Below are 23,073 nucleotides of genomic sequence, written 5' to 3'. Positions count from 1 at the left end.
ATGATTGTGATTGAATGTTGGTTTAATAAATCACATAGTTCTTGAAAGTCAGATGAACCAATTCTAAACTTGTTTGGAAGTGTAGCAAATCGGTTTCAAAGTAAAGATGTCGACAAACTTTGAACACGTGCTGTGAATGTTTATTTCTATAATTTTTCAAAGATATTCCTTAATGGCTAAGGGAAGAGAATCCCGTGATCGAAATATAAGTAAGTTAAGAATCTTTTAATTAAGGTTATTAATTTATATTTGTAGGGAAATTACAGAATTAGTAATGTGCATTTACTAATTAGATTTTCCAGAGATTTCGATTGTTATTTTTGGACAGAGCATTTCCAGGAATTATGGAAACCGAATTTGTGCTTTAATGAATATCTTGAGAATATTTTCGGTTTTGGAAATTCCTTGGTTTCCAAACTTACTTGTCTATAAATACACGAAGTTTGCCTTTCTAGCAAACTAATCCTTCGTAACAACAGACTTCCTCTTTTGTCTTTGTTACTGGTGTAGCCGCCTATCGAAGAGGAGAGTAATCTAATTAGGTGTAATCTCTTACGGCCGCTCGTTTTAAAGTCTTCTTTGGGATTGATAATCTCTAGCGCGACCCGTTGGTGGGAAACTAGATAATTGCGGTTTATCTATGTTTTCGATTGATTTGATTGACTAACGGTGGTTGAAATATGATTGCACCTAGTTTGTTTATTCTTGAGAATCTTCTCTTATGATATAAGATTCACTCAAACTAGCTCAGAGTTTCAACAGGGATCTTTAGACTGTTGTTAGTTCTAAAGACGATCTTGTGATAATCCATTGTTAAAAGACTCCGTTCTGTGCGTGATTGATCACAAGAGATTCAAGTGATTGTGTGCAGGTTTTTATTGAAGATTTAAGAAGATTTGAAGACAAAGAAGATATTGAATATCTGACTTGGGTTTTATAATCTTTGGTGTGCACAATACTTGTTTGGGTAAAAGAGGATCCAATTAATAATCGGTTTATCCTTGTGGTAGATTGGATTGATTAATTGAGTAGATCGGCATCAACACGGTTCTTTGGATTAAAGGTGTTGTTGGCTTAGTCTTAATCGATTACCTTTGGGTGATTGAACATAAGATACATCTAGACCCAACGAAGGAGTTTATGTTGAGATAAACGGAAGAGCCTTTGTCCGACTCATATCACTTGGTTGAATAGAGTTGATACCAAACATATTTCTTGTTCCTTTACTGTTTGGAATACGAACCAAAGGGATTATTCCAAGTACGTGACTTATTCATAAGTCGGAGGCGTGGGAATACAGACGGAACTATGTGAACTATAGGGTTAGTTACTTGGTCTCAACTATACGAAGTTAAGTGTAATTTTGTGTAGCGGCTTAATCCTGAGAGTATTCAATTCTGACTAGGTCCCGAGGTTTTTCTGCATTTGCGGTTTCCTCGTTAACAAAATATTGATGTGTCATTTACTTTTATTTTCCGCATTATAATTGTTTTATTATAATTAAAGTAAATTACACAAACGTTAATTTCTATTTACTTGATAAGCAATCCTATTGTGTTTGGTTAAGTCCGAACCTTTATATCAAGTAAACATACTTCGTTGTTGTATTGTCTCGATATCGTATCCATAGACGATCACACGAAGTGAGAACCGAGTAGTTGTATTGTCTCGAATCAGTCCATAGACAATCACTTTCGGAGAAAGGACTTATAGGTAGGAAAAGTTTTAGCTTGAGGTATATTTAGGTACCCTCGCCTTTTCACTTTCTACTCAGGTTTTCCTTGGTATCTTTGAGGATCGATTCGCAAGAGAGATTCCAACCATAAATACCTCCTTAAATCCTTTTCAATTTCTTATTTTCTCGACGGAGAGGAGTCAGAAGAGGTGTGACATGAGAAGTTGTAATCTTCTTCATTTTTAAAGAATCCAAAAACTTAACATACTCTAAGACTTCCTCATCAACATCTCTATCAATACCTGAATCACCTTCATCAGAAAGTTCATCGAACTGTTCTTCTAGGCGTGTTTCTCAATCAACAGTTTCTACATTCAGAGAATGTTTAGATATTGACTTAGATGTGACAGTTCTCTCGGGTGAATTCAAGCTTTGAAAATCATTTGGTAATTTCTGACCTGGTACGTTATTAGAGATAAAATTTCTGTCCATAGAGTCAGATCGCTATAAACACAGACTTATGAGGTCTTAAACGTGTTTGCCTGCTCTGATACCAATTGAAAAAATGGGGGTCTAACAACCTCACCCAATATTTCGCTTAGCAATCTTTATGGACTAACTCCAATATGCTTTCCAGAGAATCAACTAGACATTCATACTCAATCTTAAGAAAAGTATATCAAGGAGTTATATCTCAATTTCTCGATTCAATACTTACTCAAGCAAATAGCAATCTGCGAGTCTAATTGAATACAAGAGAAATTAACTTGAACGATACCAAAGACCAATGTTCAAGGATAAATCAATTTCAATCAACGACCAAAGGTTGGATTTACCAATTGATCGATTCAACGCATAACATGTGATGTTTCAATTATATAACAAAATATAATGCGGAAAAGAAATAACACAGACACCAAAAGTTTTGTTAACGAGGAAACCACAAATGCAGAAAATCCCCGGAACCTAGTCCAGATTGAACACACACTGCATTAAGCCGCTACAGACACTAGCCTACTGTAAACTAACTTCGGTCTGGACAAGAATTGAACCCCAAATAATCTCACGCTGATTCAAGGTACAGTTGCTCTTCTTAGGTTTCTAATCCCAGCAGGATACTACGCACTTGATTCCCTTAGCTGATCTCACCCAAAACTAAGAGTTACTACGACCCAAAGTCGAAGACTTTAATGAACAAATCTGTATCACACAGAAAAGTCTACATGAATAGATAAATCTGTCTCCCACAGAAATACCTACGAGTTTTGTTCCGTCTTTTGATAAAATCAAGGTGAACAGGAACCAATTGATATACCGGACTTATATTCCCGAAGAACATCCTAGAAATATCAATCACCTCACAATAATCTTAATCGACTAGCGAAACAAGATATTGTGGAATCACAAACGATGAGACGAAGATGTTTGTGACTACTTTTCTATCTTTCATATCGGAGAAATTAATCTAAATCCAATCTTACGATTGCACTCAATCACGATAAAAACAGCAAGATTAGATCACGCAACTACACATAAAATAATTGGGTCTGGCTTCATAATCCCAATGAAGTCTTCAAGTCGTTAACCTACAGGGTCTCGGTAGAAACCTAAGGTTAAAGTAGAATCGACTCTATCTTATACAACTAGTATCACACATGAAGTGTGGGGATTAGGTTTCCAAGTTGCTAGAATTCTCCTTTATATAGTCTCCAAATCAGGGTTTGCAATCAATCTACCTTGGTAACAAAGTATTCAATATTCACCGTAAGATGAAAACCTGATTAGCTTCAATCTAATATCTTTCAACCGTTAGATCGAACTTAGCTTGTTATACACAAATGAAATGCACGTTCATTTAGGTTTGTGTAACCGTACCTAAACGTGTACACCTAGTTGGTTTAACAGTAGTTAACCAATGGTTAGCCGTATGAGCACTTTCATATCAACCTTATCCATCTTCACCATAACTAGTTCAAATGACTCAAAAGAACTAGTTAGAGTGTTCAATTGCTTAGATCTCATAAAAGTACTTAAGACACAATCGAAACAAAAATGATTTTGATTCACTCGAATTGATTCATGAACATTATAGCACGATTTGTAGATATGCATTCATTAGTTTATATATGTCTTAGTTCACGAATAAACCGTTTTTAGAAAATAACCCACTCAAGTATGCATACCCGTACGCATACTAAAGTACCCGGATTGAGTTTGTTTTCAGTTCACAAACTCCAGCAGAAATTCACGGGATGTGAACTCCCGGCAGTACGCGTACGGGTACGCGGACTTAGCTTCTGGACATCCTGAACCAGTAAAGTACGCATACTTTAGTTCAAGGATTTTGCATTTACACAAGTATGAATTCTCATACAATGTTTATATCCATTCAAGGTTATATTTTATAAACTCTCATTTCAATCATTGAAACATTCTTAGAGGATGTTAAATAGAGGTTATTCATACACTATTTTTCATCAAAGCGATTTTCAAGATATTGAAATAATCAACATGACTTTCGTCACTTGTAAAGATGAACTTGGCCAAAGCGAAAGCTTACCAACACATATTTCGAGAAATAGATAAGCGAGATAAACTCGGCTCGAAATAGCAATTGTGCATAATCGAAGTCTGTATAGCAATACGACTTTTGTCTCAAGATAGGAGATAGAGTAGATAGACTTTTGAGTGATAGATAAGTTCAAGTCTCCACATACCTTTTAGTCGATGAAGTTCCACCAGTTCCTTGAGTAGTTTTTCGTCTTTGCATGATGAAAGTTGTGGAGTCTAGAGCTCAACTACACTTTCTATCCAAGTCCGAGACTTAGTTATAAGTAGACTAGAAATCAAGACTTATAGTTTTGGCAACTAAACTTGACAAAAAATCTTGAGATAGAAACGCTTGCGGGTTCGACCGAGCAGTGCTCTAACAAGATCAGCTAAGGGAATCAAGTGAGTAGAATCCTATTGGGGTTCAGAGACGTAAGGAGCGCAACTGTACCTTGAATCAGTGTGAGATTGATTACGGCTCAAGTACATTCCAGTCTGAAGTTCATTGGTAGTAGGCTAGTGTTTGTAGCGTCTTAATACAGTGTGGTATTCAAAACTGAACTAGGTCCCGGGGTTTTTCTGCATTTGCGGTTTCCACGTTAACAAAACTTCTGGTGTCTGTGTTATTTCTTTTTTGCATTATATTTTGTTATATAATTGAAATATCACAGGTTGTGCATTGAATCGATCAATTGGGAAATCCAACCTTTGGTTGTTGATTTAAATTGATTGATCCTTGAACATTGGTCTTTGGTACCATTCAAGTTATTTCTCTTATATTCAATCGGGTCCCAAATTCCTATTTGCTGACTGCATATTGAATTGAGAGATTGATATATAAAACTCTTTGATATACTTTTCTCTAGATTGAGTCTGACTGTCTAGTTGATTCTCTTGAAAGTATATTGGAGTTTGTCTATTCAGGTTGCCAAACGAAATATTGGGTGTGGTTGTTAGACCCCCGCTTTTTCAATTTCGATTAACTTATCTTTCATTGCTATCGATCAACTCATCGTAATTTTATTTTATTGTATCACATAAAATATTAAGATTAATCGTGTAAATTAATTTGTTATTCTTCATCTTGATAATCAATAATTAGGGTTTTTAAGCTTTTTGATCGGTAAGAAAAATAAATCTTCTACATATCCTACATAATCACTGATTTGTGTTTGTCGATCTAGTCAAGGTTTACTTGGCAATGAAATATTCAAACATGCAAATGTAGTTCAACTTCATACCTTTGGCAACAAACTTAACATAACACATATTAGTACTTATATCCATTCGCAGTTGGTGTAGGTACTGTTAACATTACGAACAACGTTATTTTCAACACCATTGTAAACGCATTAAATTTTTTATGCATTATTTTTGTTTTGACGATGTATTTAATTAGAAAATTCTTAAAACTATAATTGGAAGAAGACTTAGTTTATAATTCAAATCGTGAATTATAACTAATGGAGTTTTTACACCATTTACAGAGTCTAAAATGTAGAACGATTATGTTAATAACTAAGTTAATTTGATGATTATGTTATAATTCACTCAGGGAGAAAGAGAAGTTCTCAGGGTAAAAAAAACTAAACTTTGATCGTGAGAAGAGAAATTTTTATTTCCACCTGATTCTTGGTCTTCTTGATTTGACCAAAAGTCAGCTTCCCTCAATCCATTCTAGCTTTCTCTATAAAAAACATCATGTTAAGTTTTGTATCTAAGTTTTAGTTTGATGATCATGCAAATGACATTATCCTTAATACCTCAGGTTGTAGTTTAATCTCCAAGATTATTAAGTAGCTTAATTTTGGAGCGTAAATTTTCAAAGTTGTAAATATTTTAAGATTACGCACTTTTTTTATAGAATTATTGAGTTTTATAAGAAGACGATCTCTATACAAAAATCGGTGTAAATCTTATAAGATACTGTTAGAGAATAGGAAATTTTTGGTTTTATTTCCTATTGAAATATTTTTTTTTCTGTTTATATCTTTAGTTTAGTTTTGTTATGTTATGTTGTGGAAGCCAAAGCCGAGACTATTTTCCTTGTACAACAAGTATGTAATCAACACATATATATAAACAGAAGTTTACCTTGGGTTTTCTCACGTTGAAAAACCTATCAAAACCTACTTCTTGTCTTGGTATCAGACAGGCCGATCCAAACTTCGACCTGTTTTTAGGGTTTTCTAGCCTTTTTTCTTTTTTCACCTACAACTTCTCCATCTGATTCTTCATGGCTACTACAACTTCTCAATCTTCAACTACATCTGTGATGTAGTTTTGTAGTGGTAAGTAAAGTGTTCGTTTCTCGGACTTGTTGAGATTCGATTTTAGAATTAATATAATATGTACAAGGAAAGCTGTCACAGTATCGAGAGGTATTGAGATTCAGGATTCCACCAAATTTCATTCATGTGACACAATTAATAACTCCAATCAATTATAGCTCAAATATTAAAAATATGGACTCTTATTCTTTGCCAAAAATAGATTTTTAAAACTTTAGATGTAAATCACAAGCATGGTGTATCAAAAGCTCTTACGTCTAAGCATACACCATCAAACAAAATCACAACTAATTAGTGAAAATCATGAATCAATTAAAATAAGTGCAAAAAGTCATAAAGAATTATTAAAATTACCACATGCGTGAAATAGGGTTTCCTCCGTCATCCTAGTGTTGGGGTTTAGCTCCTCATATTAATCATGATCTCAAAATACATGTATAAAGCTCAAAAGTTGATTAAAAGGGAGTAAAACAATTGAACAGAAAAATCGCAACAGAAATAATTGTTTCAAAGGCGTTGTTCACTGTTACAAGAAGAACGATATATATGAAGTGTTGTTGAGACTGCAGCTGCGACCCCCACAACTTTGTCGTAAACACTGTTGAAGAACGACTGTCTTCGGTCGTTCGTTCTTCGTGTTCTTCAGCAGCAGCAGCAGAAACAGAGTTTGATCGAACTCTGATTTCTTATTCTCTGGCCCTCCTCAGGTTCCCAAGCTCTCGACTCCCTTCTATGAACTCCCAGCAACTTATATATAGCCAACAGAGCGATTTAATCTCCCCAAAACTTCTCGAAATCTCTTCTTTTCTTTTCTTGGCAGTTACGGCAATAATCTCTTCCCAAAATTGTTTCACGCGTTTCTGAGCTTTCCAAATTATCTCAAACTCTTCCTTAGATAGATATGTATCTTTGGGAAGAGTTTCTTGCCTTTAGTCTTCCTAGAATTCCAAAAATAAGTCATACAGAGACCCGTGCAAAACCTGACTTCTATTTCTTTTTCCGGTTATTCTAGAAAATTTGGGTTCAAACAAAAGACTTCACCAGGACTGTTTAGGCCTAGGGAGTAAACCCAATCAATTTCAGCCATTGAATCACTCTGGAAATCGATCGAATTCAATCCCCAACTCTGCCAGTTGCATGCATATTTTTCCCGCCAAAAACTATAAAACTTGATTCATCTCCTGCGGATTGTCTAGCCAATTCTGGGCAAAAATAAGACCATTACCAGCCCTGTTTATCCAAAAGGAACAAACCCATTTGATTTCAGCCATTGAATCTCCCTAGAACACCTTCAATTCTTCAACCCTAATTTTGTTCTTATTTTCCCTCCAAAATTCAAATTTCAAATGAAGAAGATGACCTCCCCTTATCCAGCAGTGGTTTCCCTTTAGCAGCTGCCTGAAAATGGATGCCCCTTAGTAATTAGGCTACCCCTTAGTAATTGGTCAGCCCTTAGTAATTAGGCTACCCCTTATCCAGAGTGAGAGTTCGTATAGTAATTTTCTCCCACGAGCGCAAAAACCACTTTTTTAGCCAATTTCGCCGCAAAAGCTTATTTCTCCAAAAATACCTACAGGGACATAAAAAGCCATAATAAATATAAAAGCGAGCACTAATAATATATACAATTGAGATTATATAAGACATAAAAATGTGCCTATCAAATACCTCCAAACTTATTATTTGCTAGTCCTCGAGTAAATTAAATAAAATAAAATCCTAACTCACTGACGCAGGCATCGTCGATTGCATTTAGCGTATGCAATAATCCTTTAAACCCCTAAGTGTCCCTAGTGGCGGAGTGTTGTCTCCGGAGGGCTTACAAGAGATATACCCACAAAACCTTTACACTCCAAACCCTAGCTATCTAGGCAGAACCTTGGAAGGCACTAAAGAATCTCCTTGGTTGGCATACTTATTGACTACAGGAGGAAGTACCCTGATGCGAAATTCCAATTGATGTACACGAGTTTGCACTCAAGCATACTAAAATTCATATAAAGTGACAGAGCTCTACTCAGATAGTCGCACTATGGACATCAATATCCGGAGTCAAAACTAATCACATGGATAGATCAAGAAGATGGATATAGAGAAAAACATAGATGGTTTTGATGTTTACTAAGTGAACGGCATTTTCCATATCTGTCTGAAGGCCTCCGCCAAAATGAACCTATCCTAATGGATTGAGGTACTAGTTTGACTAATATCAACACACTGGCATATACAAGGGAACCAGTGATCGATAATCCTAATTCTAGTTCGACACATCTGGCATATACAAGGGAACCAGTGGTCGACTTTATTCACTGAATTTTTTTTTTCAGCTTTCTTTCTTTCTTTTTTTCAACTTTTTCATATTTTTTTTTGATCCGTTTGGTCTAATTGGTCTGGTCTCTTTTTTTTTTTCTTAGTAACTCAATCACTCTAATCACCCTAGCATTGGTAACAACTTGAATCGTGGGCCCCACCTATCACTTAGAGAAACATAGTTTAAAAACAAAATAAAATAAAAATAGAAGTGAAAAGGACTCAACGAGATATGGTGAAACTATCATGTTATTTTTAACACCTGAGCTCTGTGCTTTTATGAATAGACTCTTCTAGATGTTGCCATCTAATCAGATTGGTTCCTCAACTCCTACGATCAAAATGCTTCCATCCACTTAGATTAGTTAGTGCAATCCTAAATAGGCATAAATTTTAAGCTCTGGAGTTTATTTATTCATACTGCAACTAAAAAGTTTCTCCCATACCCCCAAACTTAAATCTAACATTGTCCTCAATGTTCTAAAGAAGAAATTAAAAGCATGAACAAGGATAAACGGTTACCATTTGAAGCAAAATAGATAAGGAAAGACATTATCGTGACGCATGAATGTTGGGTTACCTCCCAAGAAGTGCTAAGTTAAAGTCTTCAGCCAGACTAAGAAAGGATTAGTCACCTCATAGGATCATAAAGTAATAGCCGAAATTTCTGTGGGTCATCAAAACCAAATAGAGCTATCACAAATAAAAGGAATCTGCAACCTGTAAAGAAAATAAACAAATAAAGCACACCCTTGTCTAGTTTCCTGTTTAATACAACTACATCTAGTTGTGGTTCAGGTTCTATAACTGGTTCCAAATAAAATATTTTCATGGGTTGGAATCCTCAAAGCTAAGATCCGGTTCAGGTATTAGAGTCTGAAGAAACTCAAGTAAAAATTTAAAAGCACATAATAATAACCTGAATAATTGAGGATCCTTAAAGTCAATCAGTTTTGACTCACACAATCGACCACGATGAAACTGGAGGTCAATCTTAAGCAAATGTATCGACCCTAATCTCTTAAAGTAATTAGGTTTAGTCTCAAAACTAAATAATTGACACATCTGAAATTTATACGTTCCCACAATTGGTTGAAAAATATTTGGTGGGAAAACAAAGTCGATCTTGGTATCATAGCCTGGTCTAACCTCATCAACCAGAGGATGGGTTTCTAACAACTGAACTTCCTTATGGACATCACTAGGTTCAGGAAAACGTGTATGAAGATAATCTTGCAAAATGGTTGAGGCACATATGTCAAGTCCGAAGTGAGGGACCTTTCTAAGAGTTAAGGCACATGGAGAATGATAATCACCCCCAAACTTAGAGTTTTGGGTATCTCTAGATAGACTAGCTACAATTTCCTTAATTTCTAGATCGTTGGAATCCTGAAAATAGTCAATTGCTTCTTCTAGGTTATACTCAAGTGACGCATCCTCACTCATATTTAATAGCTTACGAGTTCATTTTCTTCGTCTAAGACCATTGTTTCTAAATCGCTAGACTCTAAAATATTCTCAGAATAAACTCGTTCCTCTAAACCATTATCGACTTCGTAATCAAAAGGAAATACTACATCTAAAAAGTGGTATCTCTAATCAAATCCTCGTCCTTTTGAATAGGTGAATAATCATTAAAATTATCGGGATCTGAACCAGAAATAACACTATCATCATAAAGTTCATTTGGAGTAACAAATTCCTGATCTATGCCTACATATTTCAAATTCTTCATCAACACTATCTACATCATAATCATCATAATAACATGAAAATGGTTGAACCTCATCTAAACAAGTAGTGTTACCAATTTTATCCTCGTCATCTTGATTATGAAAATACTATCCTCATTTTCAAGGGTACTATTGGAAACTGTATTGGAAATTAAGATTATTTCGAGCAATTCTTTCGTTCGTCTCAGCTATCAGCTTGAAGGATTCCTCTATAGGAAGTTCTCTTTCGTCATAAACTAAGTTATTCATCTCAGCTAACTTACGTGTCGACTCCTCTAATTTCCTGAGGGACTCTTCTAAAGGAGAAATATAAGAATTTTGCTCGTATGACTGGTGCGTGTGTGGATAGTAATTGGGCTCATCAAGGTATGAGCCATAACCTTGAAAAGGCTGATGTTCCCAACCACTATTCACACTATGGTCAAAGTAGTAACGTCCATTTTGAAACTCAGTCGGATATTCGTTGTATTGGCTATTGTAATACCGGTTCTACATTCTATTGCAGGGGTGTGAGTTGTCACACAAAATAAAACCCACTGACAGGGGATTCGTGGGTGGATAGAGTCTTACCTCCCGTACCAGACGGGAGATGAACCATTTAAGTCGACTCTATTCCGATGTCAGTGTACGAACCGAGGGGACGAGACAGTATCGTAACTGTCGTCCTTCCCTGTAAATAGTTTATATTTAATCTTAACCCTTCCGTAAGGGTTTAAAAAAAAATAATGTCCAGTCCAAAAATAAAGTCCAAAACGTGTCCAAAAATAAAAAGAAAAATTACAAAAACTAAAACCCTATTTACAGTTTCTAAAAATAAAACAAAATAACTATATACAAAATATTCTTCTTCACTCCTTTTGGATTCCTCTTTTCTTTCCTTCTTTGGCGATGCTTCCTTTTATAGCACTTTTTCTTTCCTTGTAGCTTCGATCAAAATCTGAAAAGAATCAAAAAATACCAAAGGCGTAAAAGAGAACAAAAATTCTAAAAGAAATAAAATAAATCTAAAACCTAAAACCTAATACAAATCCGCGTCGGCGACGCCAAAAATTGATGTAGTTTTGTAGTGGTAAGTGAAGTGTTCGTTTCTCGGACTTGTTGGGATTCGATTTTAGACTTAATATAATATGTACAAGGAAAGCTGTCACAGTATCGAAAGGTACTGAGATTCAGGATTCCACCAAATTCCATTCATGTGACTCAATTAATAACTCCAATCAATTATAGCTCAAATATTAAAAATATGGACTCTTATTCTTTGCCAAAAATAGATTTTTAAAACTTTAGATGTAAATCACAAGCATGGTGTATCAAAAGCTCTTACGTCTAAGCATACACCATCAAACGAAATCACAACTAATTAGTGAAAATCATGAATCAATTAAAATAAGTGTAAAAAGTCATAAAGAATTATTAAAATTACCACATGCGTGAAATAGGGTTTCCTCCGTCATCCCATTGTTGGGGTTTAGCTCCTCATATTAATCATGATCTCAAAATACATGTATAAAGCTCAAAAGTTGATTAAAAGGGAGTAAAACAATTGAACAGAAAAATCGCAACAGAAATAACTGTTGCAAAGGCGTTGTTCACTGTTACAAGAAGAACGATATATATGAAGTGTTGTTGAGACTGCAGCTGCGACCCCCACAACTTTGTCGTAAACACTGTTGAAGAACGACTGTCTTCGGACGTCCGTTCTTCGTGTTCTTCAGCAGCAGGAGCAGCAGAAACAGAGTTTGATCGAACTCTGATTTCTTCTTCTCTGTCCCTCCTCAGGTTCCCAAACTCTCGACTCCCTTCTATGAACTCCCAGCAACTTATATATAGCCAACAGAGCGATTTAATCTCCCCAAAACTTCTCGAAATCTCTTCTTTTCTTTTCTTGGCAGTTACGGCAATAATCTCTTCCCAAAATTGTTTCACGCGTTTCTGAGCTTTACAACTTATCTCAAACTCTTCCCTAGATAGATATGTATCTTTGGGAAGAGTTTATTGCCTTTAGTCTTCCTAGAATTCCAAAAATAAGTCATACAGAGACTCGTGCAAAACCTGACTTCTATTTCTTTTTCCGGCTATTCTAGCCAATTTGGGTTCAAACAAAAGACTTCACCAGGCCTGTTTAGGCCTAGGGAGTAAACCCAATCAATTTCAGCCATTGAATCACTCTGGAAATCGATCGAATTCAATCCCCAACTCTGCCAGTTGCATGCATATTTTTCCCGCCAAAAACTATAAAACTTGATTCATCTCCTGCGGATTGTCTAGCCAATTCTGGGCAAAAATAAGACCATTACCAGCCCTGTTTAGCCAAAAGGAACAAACCCATTTGATTTCAGCCATTGAATCTCCCTAGAACACCTTCAATTCTTCAACCCTAATTTTGTTCTTATTTTCCCTCCAAAATTCAAATTTCAAATGAAGAAGATGACCTCCCCTTATCCAGCAGTGGTTTCCCTTTAGCAGCTGCCTGAAAATGGATGCCCCTTAGTAATTAGGCTACCCCTTAGTAATTGGTCAACCCTTAGTAATTAGGCTACCCCTTATCCAAAGTGAGAGTCAGTATAGTAATTTTCTCCCACGAGCGCAAAAACCACTTTTTTAGCCAATTTCGCCGCAAAAGCTTATTTCTCCAAAAATACCTACAGGGACATAAAAAGCCATAATAAATATAAAATCGAGCACTAATAATATATACAATTGAGATTATATAAGACACAAAAATGTGCCTATCAATCTGCTTCCTCTACAACTTCCTTAACGTCTTCTTTCTCTGCCACTTTTTCTTCATCCCTAGATCAGGTACCCTTTGAGCGTCTTCATGGTGCTGTTTCAGAGAAACTCACTGGTCACAACTATCTTCTATGGAAATCTCAGTTCACGCCTTATCTCCAAGGCTATGATTTAGAGAAATATGTAGATGGTTCTCTTGCAAGTCCACCAATGCTTGTCAATGATCTCCCTAACCCACAGTTTTTGTCATGGAGACGCACCGATAAACTTCTTCCCGGCTGGATTATGTCTTCTCGTTCTGCTCCAATACTAGCTAAGGTTAAGGCATGCGATACCTCTGCTGCTATATGGACCAAGCTTGATGCTCTATTTGCATCCAAAACTGATGCACATCTTATCCATATCAAGGAGTCTCTTTCATCCATCAAGAAAGGAAGCTCAACCATGTCGGATTACATTCAATCAGTCAAAAATATCGTTGACTCTCTTGCTGCCAGTGGTGTTGATGTTTCTGACAGAGAATTTCGGCATTACGTTGTTAAGGGACTTGATTCATCTTATGAGTCAATTGTTAGTTTGTTACTCACCACAATGGGTGTCATTACAACTGATGAATTTGAATCTATGTTGATGTCTTATGATCTTCGTGTCGCTGCGCAGAATCAGGTTGCTCTCTCTCAACCACTTACTAATGTTGCCTCTGTAAATAATTCTGCAGATGTTCCTCTTACAAGAGACGGAAAACCAGCTATTATCTGTCAAATATGCATTACACCTTTTCACAGTGATCGAGATTGTCGCAAAAGGTTGGATACAGTGACCTATCCTCCTCGTGACAAAAGGACACCGCTCAAGAATACGGCCAATAGAGGCAGACGTCCTTCTTCCAATGCTCCCACTGCATATGCTGCTTCTCATCAACCTGTTTACGCCTATGATTGACTTCCTGATAGTGGTGCGACGAATCACATGACCAACAATCTCGGCAACCTACACACCCATTATGAATACAATGGACCTGATCATGTCCGCACTGCTAGTAGTTCACCCTTGCCAATTTTCAATACTGGTGATGGTATTCTTGCTACTCCCACTCGTAAGTTTCTTCTTCCTAATGTCCTTCATGTTCCACATCTTTCTAAAAATCTTTTATCTGCCTTGATAATAATAGTCTTCTTTGAGTTCTATGACTCCTTTTGCCTTGTGAAGGATCGCCAAACTGGGGAGGTAGTACTTCGAGGAATGCTCAATAAGGAGGGTCTTTACACTCTCCTTCCCGTGTCATCTGTCTCTGCTCTTGTTGGTGAACGTACTTCTTTACAAACATGGCACTCCCCTTTAGGGCATCCAATGCTCAAAACTGTCAAAGCTATTGTCTCGAAGCACAGCTTGCCTGTTTCTGCTTTTAAATTCTCTATGTGTCAGTCTTGTCTAGCAAATAAAAGTCATAAGCTTAGTTTTTCTGCCAGTTCTATAGTTTATGAAAACCCTTTAGATCTTATTGTTTCGGATGTCTGGGGTCCTGCTCCACTTTTATCTAATGAAGGTTTCCGGTACTATATTATTTTTGTTGTTTTCAGTCGTTTCACTTGGATTTACCATATGCATACAAAATCTGATGTTATTGGTATCTTTGATGTTTTTTATCGTCAAGTGCAAACTCTCTTTGGTCGCAAAATTAAGGTATTTCAGACTGATAATGTTACCGAATATAAGAAACTAAATAATTTCTGCAACACAATGGTACCCAACATCGCCTTACTTGTCCCCATCCATCTGCTCAAAATGGTCTTGCAGAAAGACGACATCGTCACACAGTTGAAACTGGCTTAACACTCATGTCTATGGCTTCAGTTCCGCCTAGCTACTAGTATGATGCTTTTTTCACTGCCACCTTTCTTATGAATCGTATTCCTTCTGTTCCCACGGGTGTTAAATCTCCATATGAATTGTTGTTTCGTACAGTCCCATATTTTCTATCACTTAGAACTTTTGGGTGCTTATGCTTCCTCACCTCCGAGATTATAGATCTACTAAACTTGAATCGCGGTCATCTCCTTGTGTTTTCCTTGGATATTGTGCAACTCGTAAGGGTTACAAGTGCTTTCACATTCCTTCTGGTCGAATTTATTGGTCGCGTCATGTTGTTTTCGATGAGTCATCTTTTCCATTTACAGATTCCACCTCCTCGGTATTACGCTCTTCCCCGGATCCCTCACAGATAATCACTTCTTTCCCTTTATTTTCATCCATGTCATCTCCTCCAGTTTCCGCAGCTCATTCAGTGCCTCCTGGCAATATTCCTGCTCCAACTTTTCATATTTGCAGTTCTACTAATGACTTGCAGATTTCTCCTACTGGTAGTCTACCAGCATCGTTCCGCCAACTACAGCGTCCTGCTCAGCTGCAGGAATCTAATAACTACACAACAGTTTTTGGTCTGCCAGAATCTCGACCCGCAGCTGTACAAGAGTTGGAACTATCTCCACCATTGGATTGTCGCCAATCTTTATCCTCTACTGTTGACTCACCTGCTACTGTTACTCCGGACGTTTCACGTCTTTTTCGACCTGACGTTCACTGTCTTCAACCTACTGATGTTACTACGGCAGTTTCACAGAATTTTTAACCTGTTGTTCGACGTTTTCAACCTGCTGATGTTACTGCGGAAGTTCAAGAGACCTTTCATCCTGAAGCTCAACGTTTTCAACCTTCTGTTGTTACTACGGAAGTTCAACATACCTTTCAACCTGAAGCTCAACGTTTTCTTCGCACATATAGCAGGAGGCTTATGTCGCTTGTTACTGTCCCTTCTAAAGCTATACAGTCATTCGTTACTGCTCAACCAAGTGTTCTCGATACATCACAAGAACAGTTGTTTTCTGATGGTATTGTTTCAACTGCATCACCGAATACTACTATCTCCTCATGCACTTCAACTAAAAATTTTGTCTTAGCTCCCAGATCACCTACTAGGAATGATCATTCTATGGTTACACGAGGAAAGGATGGTATTTTTAAGCCGGAAGCTCTTTTAGCTTCCAAGTATGCAACCGTTACTGATGTTTTCTTTGAGCCAACTTGTTATTCGCAGGCGAAAGAAGATCCACAATGGCGCAAGTCTATGGATGATCAATATAATGCTCTTATTCACAATGGCACCTGGTCTTATGTCCCACGTACTCCGAATATGAATGTTGTAGGGTGTAAATGGGTTTTTCGTGTCAAACGCCTTGCTGATGGAACTATTGAACATCGAAAATCTCGTTTAGTGGCCCAAGGATTTCATCAACGTGAAGGGCAGGACTATGGTGAAACTTTCAGTCCGGTTATAAAACCTTGCACAATTCGTGTTGTTCTTATTTTAGCACTTACATCTGCTTGGTCTATTCGCCAACTTGACATACATAATGCATTTCTCAATGGTCTTCTTACGGAGAAAGTTTATATGAAGCAACCTCCTGGCCATATATATCCAAATTATCCTGATCATGTTTGTCGACTGCATAAATCCTTGTATGGACTCAAGAAAGCACCAAGGGCATGGTACACTCGTCTTAGTGTGTTTCTTCAACAACTTGGCTTCACTATTTCTCGGGCCGATTCTTCTCTGTTTATTCGACGTACAACTACTGATGTTACATATCTTCTTGTGTATGTTGACGATATTATCTTAACAGGCTCCTCTTCTTCTTTTTTGCAAACTCTTATTGATACTCTTCACAAGGAATTTTCACTTAAAGATCTTGGGGAGTTGTCTCTTTTTCTTGGTGTTAAAGTTACACGAACACCTACGTGTTTGTTTCTTTCCCAGCGTCGTTACATAGAGGATTTATTGGAGCGTGCCAATATGCAAGGGGCGAAGCCTGTAAGTACTCCTTTTACCACTTCTACTGGGCTAAATCCACAAGGTGGAATTCCTTTGAAAAATCCTACCGACTATCGGACTCTTGTTGGAGGTCTTCAATACTTGTTAATCACACGGACTGAGCTTGCGTTCTCAGTTAATAAGGTCTGTCAATATGCAACATCCAACTGACAAGCATCTTCTTCTTGTCAAAAGAATTATGCGTTATTTGCAAGGTACTTCTTCGTATGGTCTTACTCTTCGTCCTTCTTCTAATTTGAAACTAAGTTTTCAAGCCTATACGGATGTTGACTGGGCTGGTGATCAAACTGATAGACGTTCCACTAGTGGTTATTGTGTTTACTTGAGATCAAATATTGTTTCATGGAGTGCTAGAAAGCATAAAACTGTCTCTAAGTCGAGCACGGAAGCTGAATATCGTGGTCTTGCTATTGCAACTGCCGAGCTCATGTGGATTGAATCTTTGCTCAAAGAATTCAAGTTCCGGTCTGCACTCCTCCTGTCTTATGGTGTGATAATCTTGGTGCTACATATCTTACTATGAATCCAATTTTTCATGGTCGTACTAAACATATAAAATTGATTATCATTTTGTTCGTGAAAGAGTTCAACGTGGTCAGCTACATGTTCGTTTTGTTTGCTCTAAAGATCAAGTTGTTGATGTCTTCACCAAACGTCTTTCGCGAGATAGGTTATCTTCTCTACGCTCTAAGCACTGTTTCTGATCACCCTCTTAGATCGAGGAAAGGTGTTAGAGAATAGGAAATTTTTGGTTTTATTTCCTATTGAAATACTGTTTTCTGTTTATATCTTTAGTTTAGTTTTGTTATGTTGTGGAAGCCAAGCCGAGACTATTTTCCTTGTACAGCAAGTATGTAATCAATATATATATATATATAAACAGAAGTTTACCTTGAGTTTTCTCACGTTTGAGAAACCTATCAAAACCTACTTCCGGTCTGATACGGTGTTCTGACAAGATAAAAATTATCCATAAATCCTCCAACACAGTAAAGTTCCTAGATAAAAAAAAGTCAATTGCTTGGTTCTCACTTCTAACGACTGTGCACCTTATAAGAATAAAAAATACGGTGGAGTACAAATGTGCAATACCACCCCACATGAACCAAGAGCCACCGGAGAGAGAAAATGGAAGGGGCCAAGAATATAAAATTAATGATGGGATCAGGTAACTTTATTTAACTGCAACAAGTCCATGACTACAAAGTTTTTTCACAGACCAATTATAATGGGCAAACCTCTTTTCTTTAAATTTGGGTCTTTTTTGTGTTGTATTCACGGTCTTTTTTGTGTTGTATTCACTATTGTACAAATACGTTATAACTTGATGTGATACAATTATCAAAAGGTAAATCTAAAGGCTTGGACTAATGAAGCTCGACGAGGATGAAGACTCCTGCTGCTTTAGGCTGTCTGCAACATGAGCAACAACTCCTGCACCAGCATTATATATCCATTCGCTTTTCACCTGTATATGGAGAGCAGTAGTTAAACTCACTTGGTCTTTAGTAGCAAAGTTAAGGTGAATGACCAATTAGACATAAAAAGGAGTAGTTGCCATACATGAATGTTGTTATGGGCTAAGAAGGGCCAAAATGTAGAGTGAAAGCTGACATCAACTTTCTTCCACCCTAACCTCTGTAAACCACGTATCATTTCATCTAATGACAATTCAAAACAGTTAATAACGGCATGGAATGACATGCAATTTTGTAGATTGGAAAGGATAACTATCAGTTTTTCAAGTACATTGTACCTTCCATGATATCATGATACTCTACTGCTTTCTGCGCACTGGATGTATTCAGCACTGCCTCCTTTGCTTTAGCTGCTTCTGGCGGAAAATTTGGACCTTCAGATGATACTGGAGGACAGTAATCCACATCTACAACATGCTTGTAACCATCCAGAGATCGTTTGGGGGGATGCTTCCAGGTTAAAATAAAAAATCACAAGAGAGAATTTATTCAGACGTTCTTTTAAGGTATCATTTCGATTCAAATAACGTAATGAAAGACATCAGATACCTTAACAAGTTCTGCTTCCCTTCTAATGGAGGATGTGCGCCAACCAACCATATCTAAATATTGATAAAGATAATTAAGCGGGTACATGATATAAAAGTCAGAAGAACATCCAAGTGCAACATCACAAAGATCTATTAATGTAATAATAACTAATAACCAATAACCAAAAATTATGTATATGACAGGGGGATACGGTCATATGTGATATTGGCATAGACAATTCGACATCTAAAAGCACCAAGGGAAGATCTGCAAGATGAAGTAAAACATAAGCACGTGAGAACCCTTAAAAATATATTGCCGTAGTTGATCGTGTATAATAAATGTCTCACGATGACTTACATAAATTGCCCATCTTCACAATCAGACGCCATTCTTAACAGAAGGGGTGGTCTGCTGGGTTTTTCATCTAAAAGGAATAACTGCCGACCAGTTCGACCAGCCAAAATGGGAGCTATAGGCGCAGCAAGTTTTTCGAGAAACGAGACTCCTAGAAGAAAGGGAAGCTATATGCAGATAAAGCATAAGTATCAGTACCCAAGAACTTGTGTGACAATGAAGTAAAACAAACCAACAAAAAACAGTATCCTTTAGAATGGCAATTCATCGATGATAAACACAATAATTCTTGTTAGTAATCAGTATAAACACAATAATGCCTTTCGGAGATGATAAAACGGGGTTCAGTATGTGGGTCCCACATTTCTTAAATGAGGTGTAGGTAGCGGTGATGACGACGACACATGCTCTTATGAAAGGATTCTTAATGGAGTGATTGCAGTAAAGATCATATTTGATTGTAAAAATGGAAGTGGTGTGTCTATACCCGCAATCATAACGAACCTGCTTTCTCCCTCTCACTCCTAGATGTGGGGTTGCCAAGGTAATGAAGTTGATTGGCTCCAATCCAGCAATTGTACCACGGCATAAAGATGATGTCGCATTCTCAAAATTACTACCTCTGGGAAACCTGGTAATTTCATCAGACACGCCATTACCATTTGCGTACGAAGCATACAAAACCGCAATTGCATATCGTGCAAACAAGCCACCAAGAGAATGGGCCAAGAAAGAGATTTTTTTCAAGCTCTCTGTCTTGCGGACGACTTGCTTCACCTGGAATGAAGCAAATCATGCAATAACATTAATCAGAATGTCAAACTTATATATATCAAACTCAAGGTGTTATCTAACTAAAGACAAAACCTCTCATCCAGTAATAAGAGTACTTGATACCAGCGTTATTAAAACACTTACTTCATCAGCTAATCGTTTCCCAGCTCCATCAATCCCATTGAAAGTTTTGGTGAATGTATTGGATGAACTTGCTGTACCAAGTGACATAATTTCAAGTCTTTGCATTAGATAGGAACAAATTTAAGCTTTAGTAGAGAGCTTTTCTGACACATTCTACTAAGCTTCATATATTCATATACTACATTGCCAAAAAATATATGCACTTAAAAGGTGGGAGTATTTGTTGGGGAAAAGAAAGAACATTAAACATGGAGATTTCTTTCATAACTTTACTGCAAAATTTCACGTAGCCATACCGTAAATCAAGAAGCTTCTTCCCAGTCTCTTTTTTAACTCTGCTTCAACATACGTCCAGTCACTAGGGCTGTATGGCTTGCAGATCAGTAAATTTCAACCACGGAAAAATATAACTAGAACAAATATAAGTAACGACAATGGTCATCAACGGGTAGGTATAGCGTGACATTTATATGCGATGGTGATTAGTGAGAACTAATTCATAATTGCAAGAAAAACTGCTATCCAAATATTTGTTTGACACTCACAAAGATAGAACAAATCAATCAAGTTGAAAAGGGAAGTCTCATTGCAGATCTACAAACATAGCCCATGCATGAAATTCTGAAATAACAACATCAAAGGGAAGTCTCATTGCAGATCTACAAACATAGCCCATGCATGAAATTCTGAAATAACAACATCAAGTAACACGATTGAGTAATTTGAGTTAGGGACAGGGCATATACCAAATGACACAAACCTATGCATATTTTTCGTTTTGATTAGAGAATTCACCCTTCTACTTCTACTTTTCTAGATGTTTGACAAGTACCTAAATTAACCGAAGGAGCTTATCAAACCAGAAAGTGAATAATCCAGAAAAAATAAAGAAAAAGGAAAGCAATTTAGTGTGAACTTAAACAGGGCGATAGAATTTGGAGGTTATTTATCAACTTCTACCTCGCCAAGATACCATGGACAAGGACAAGAAGATGATCGGGTCCATCATTGAGTTTATTAATGCCCTTGGCTGATGCAACATTTCCTTGAGCACTCATTGCTTGAAAGCTGGAACTCAAATTTTTGGAAGAAGAGTTTAAGCCTGCAATAGAAAATTTGTTACTTTTAGACATTAAAGTTGATGACACAGATACCAGTTATATCCTCAAAAATTGTTAAAAGAATGCAAACAGAAACAGAAAATGTAAGTGCTTAACCGAATACCATTGTTACTGCTCCTACACCGATAAGATTATACACTATTTGTTAGTCAATTTTCGGGATAACAACATTGTACTGATTTGGAAAATGGGTACCTTCACCAAACCCCATTGGATATCAAGGAATACATTCACATTACAATTAATGCTAATCCTAATAATATCAATTACCATCCCATATAAATCATGTTCCTCCACCAAAAATAAGAACATGGGTTCTACTAAATTGAAATTGTTGAGCACTAGGTGTATAATCAAATGGCACTCAAAACAACAACAACAACAACAAAATTTCAAAAGTCATACAGGTACCTACAGAACCATAAATTTTAATGATGTTCAACAGATCAGAAACAAACTGATTCATTATAACATCATTAAATGTTAAATGAGATATATAAAAAAAATTACAAATAAAATAAAGGACAAGGAGATTACCAGAGAAGTTGGAGCCTTGTTTAGAAGAAGATGAAGAAGGTGAAGAATTAGAATACGAGGAGGAGGAAGACGAAGTAGAGGGTGAGGTTGAAGAAGTAGTCCCATATCTGAGATGAAATTTGGGTGAATTTTTATAATAAGAAGAATTATAAGGAGTATGATGATGAATTAAAGAAGGTGAAGCCATAAATAGAAAAACCCCTAAAATTAGTTATTTAAAAAAATGATAGATGATCAGAATGGACCATGAAATCTTATCATTCAATGCCCATCCCCTGTTTGTCTTGTTACCATTTGTTGCTCTGAATATTCACTGTTGTTATTGCGTCATGGACTCGTAAGACTTTCTTTTCTTATGGTTATGGACTTCACCTATCTGTAACTGTAAGTCACAACTACTGACTCGATTCTTGAAGACTTGAAAAGTATAAATCTTCTAAAGATAGAGACTTACTTGGCTGGTTATTCTGATCCAACCTTGAGATTTGTGTTAGTTAGTAGTGAAGATGGGAGATGGTGGACACGGCAGACTGGGGACGTCATGGAGAGCACAGATTTTCCTTTCAGATAAACCCATCAAATATTATGGGTCATATCCAATGTAGTTAATATCGGATATCGGTTTATCTCGGCCAGGACCGATACACTGGTACGACTTTTTATCGGGGATATTATCGTTCAAATATCGGTATAATATCGGTTCCAAATTTAGAGACTATAAATTTATAGCTACCATCAATTTTATCAAAAAACACAAGAGTAACTTCAATAACTTTAAAGTTCACTACCTAAAATGATAAATAAACAAGTTTTAACTAGAAACAGAAGAGTAACTTCAACAACTTAAAAATTTACTGCCTAAAATGGTAATTAAACAAGTTAAAAGTTCAAACCAAAAACAGGAGAGTAACTTCAACAATTTTAAAATTTACTACCTAAAATGGTAATTA

At 36.7% G+C, this 23,073-nt stretch overlaps 1 protein-coding gene across 1 annotated transcript; it reads right to left on the bottom strand.

The window, feature by feature from the left end:
* Window positions 1-18,328: 18,328 nt before the first annotated feature.
* Window positions 18,329-22,621, bottom strand: LOC113302234. The gene is made up of 11 exons (XM_026551120.1): window positions 22,124-22,621; window positions 21,426-21,567; window positions 20,762-20,829; window positions 20,466-20,536; window positions 20,052-20,324; window positions 19,551-19,714; window positions 19,402-19,457; window positions 19,209-19,261; window positions 18,938-19,109; window positions 18,745-18,842; window positions 18,329-18,649 (listed from the first exon to the last, which is right to left on the bottom strand). The coding sequence occupies exons 1-11, from the start codon at window positions 22,308-22,310 to the stop codon at window positions 18,536-18,538; spliced, it is 1,398 nt and encodes a 465-aa protein (XP_026406905.1). The 5' UTR covers window positions 22,311-22,621; the 3' UTR covers window positions 18,329-18,535.
* Window positions 22,622-23,073: the final 452 nt, after the last annotated feature.

The sequence above is a fragment of the Papaver somniferum genome, chromosome 8, assembly GCF_003573695.1.
Source record: "Papaver somniferum cultivar HN1 chromosome 8, ASM357369v1, whole genome shotgun sequence".
Classification (NCBI taxonomy): Eukaryota; Viridiplantae; Streptophyta; class Magnoliopsida; order Ranunculales; family Papaveraceae; genus Papaver; species Papaver somniferum.
The sequence above is the reverse complement of the archived record's forward strand: the minus strand, read 5'-3'. Positions and strand labels throughout refer to the sequence as shown.

What these genes read in the sequence shown, in the direction of transcription:
- LOC113302234 (XM_026551120.1), bottom strand. Translation starts at nt 22,310, where the DNA reads ATGGCTTCACCTTCTTTAATTCATCATCATACTCCTTATAATTCTTCT. An exon ending in TGCCAATATCACATATGACC is followed by an intron (nt 19,262 to 19,401) that starts GTATCCCCCTGT and finishes ATCAATATTTAG; the next exon opens with ATATGGTTGGTTGGCGCACA. An exon ending in TAGCCCATAACAACATTCAT is followed by an intron (nt 18,650 to 18,744) that starts GTATGGCAACTA and finishes CTCCATATACAG; the next exon opens with GTGAAAAGCGAATGGATATA.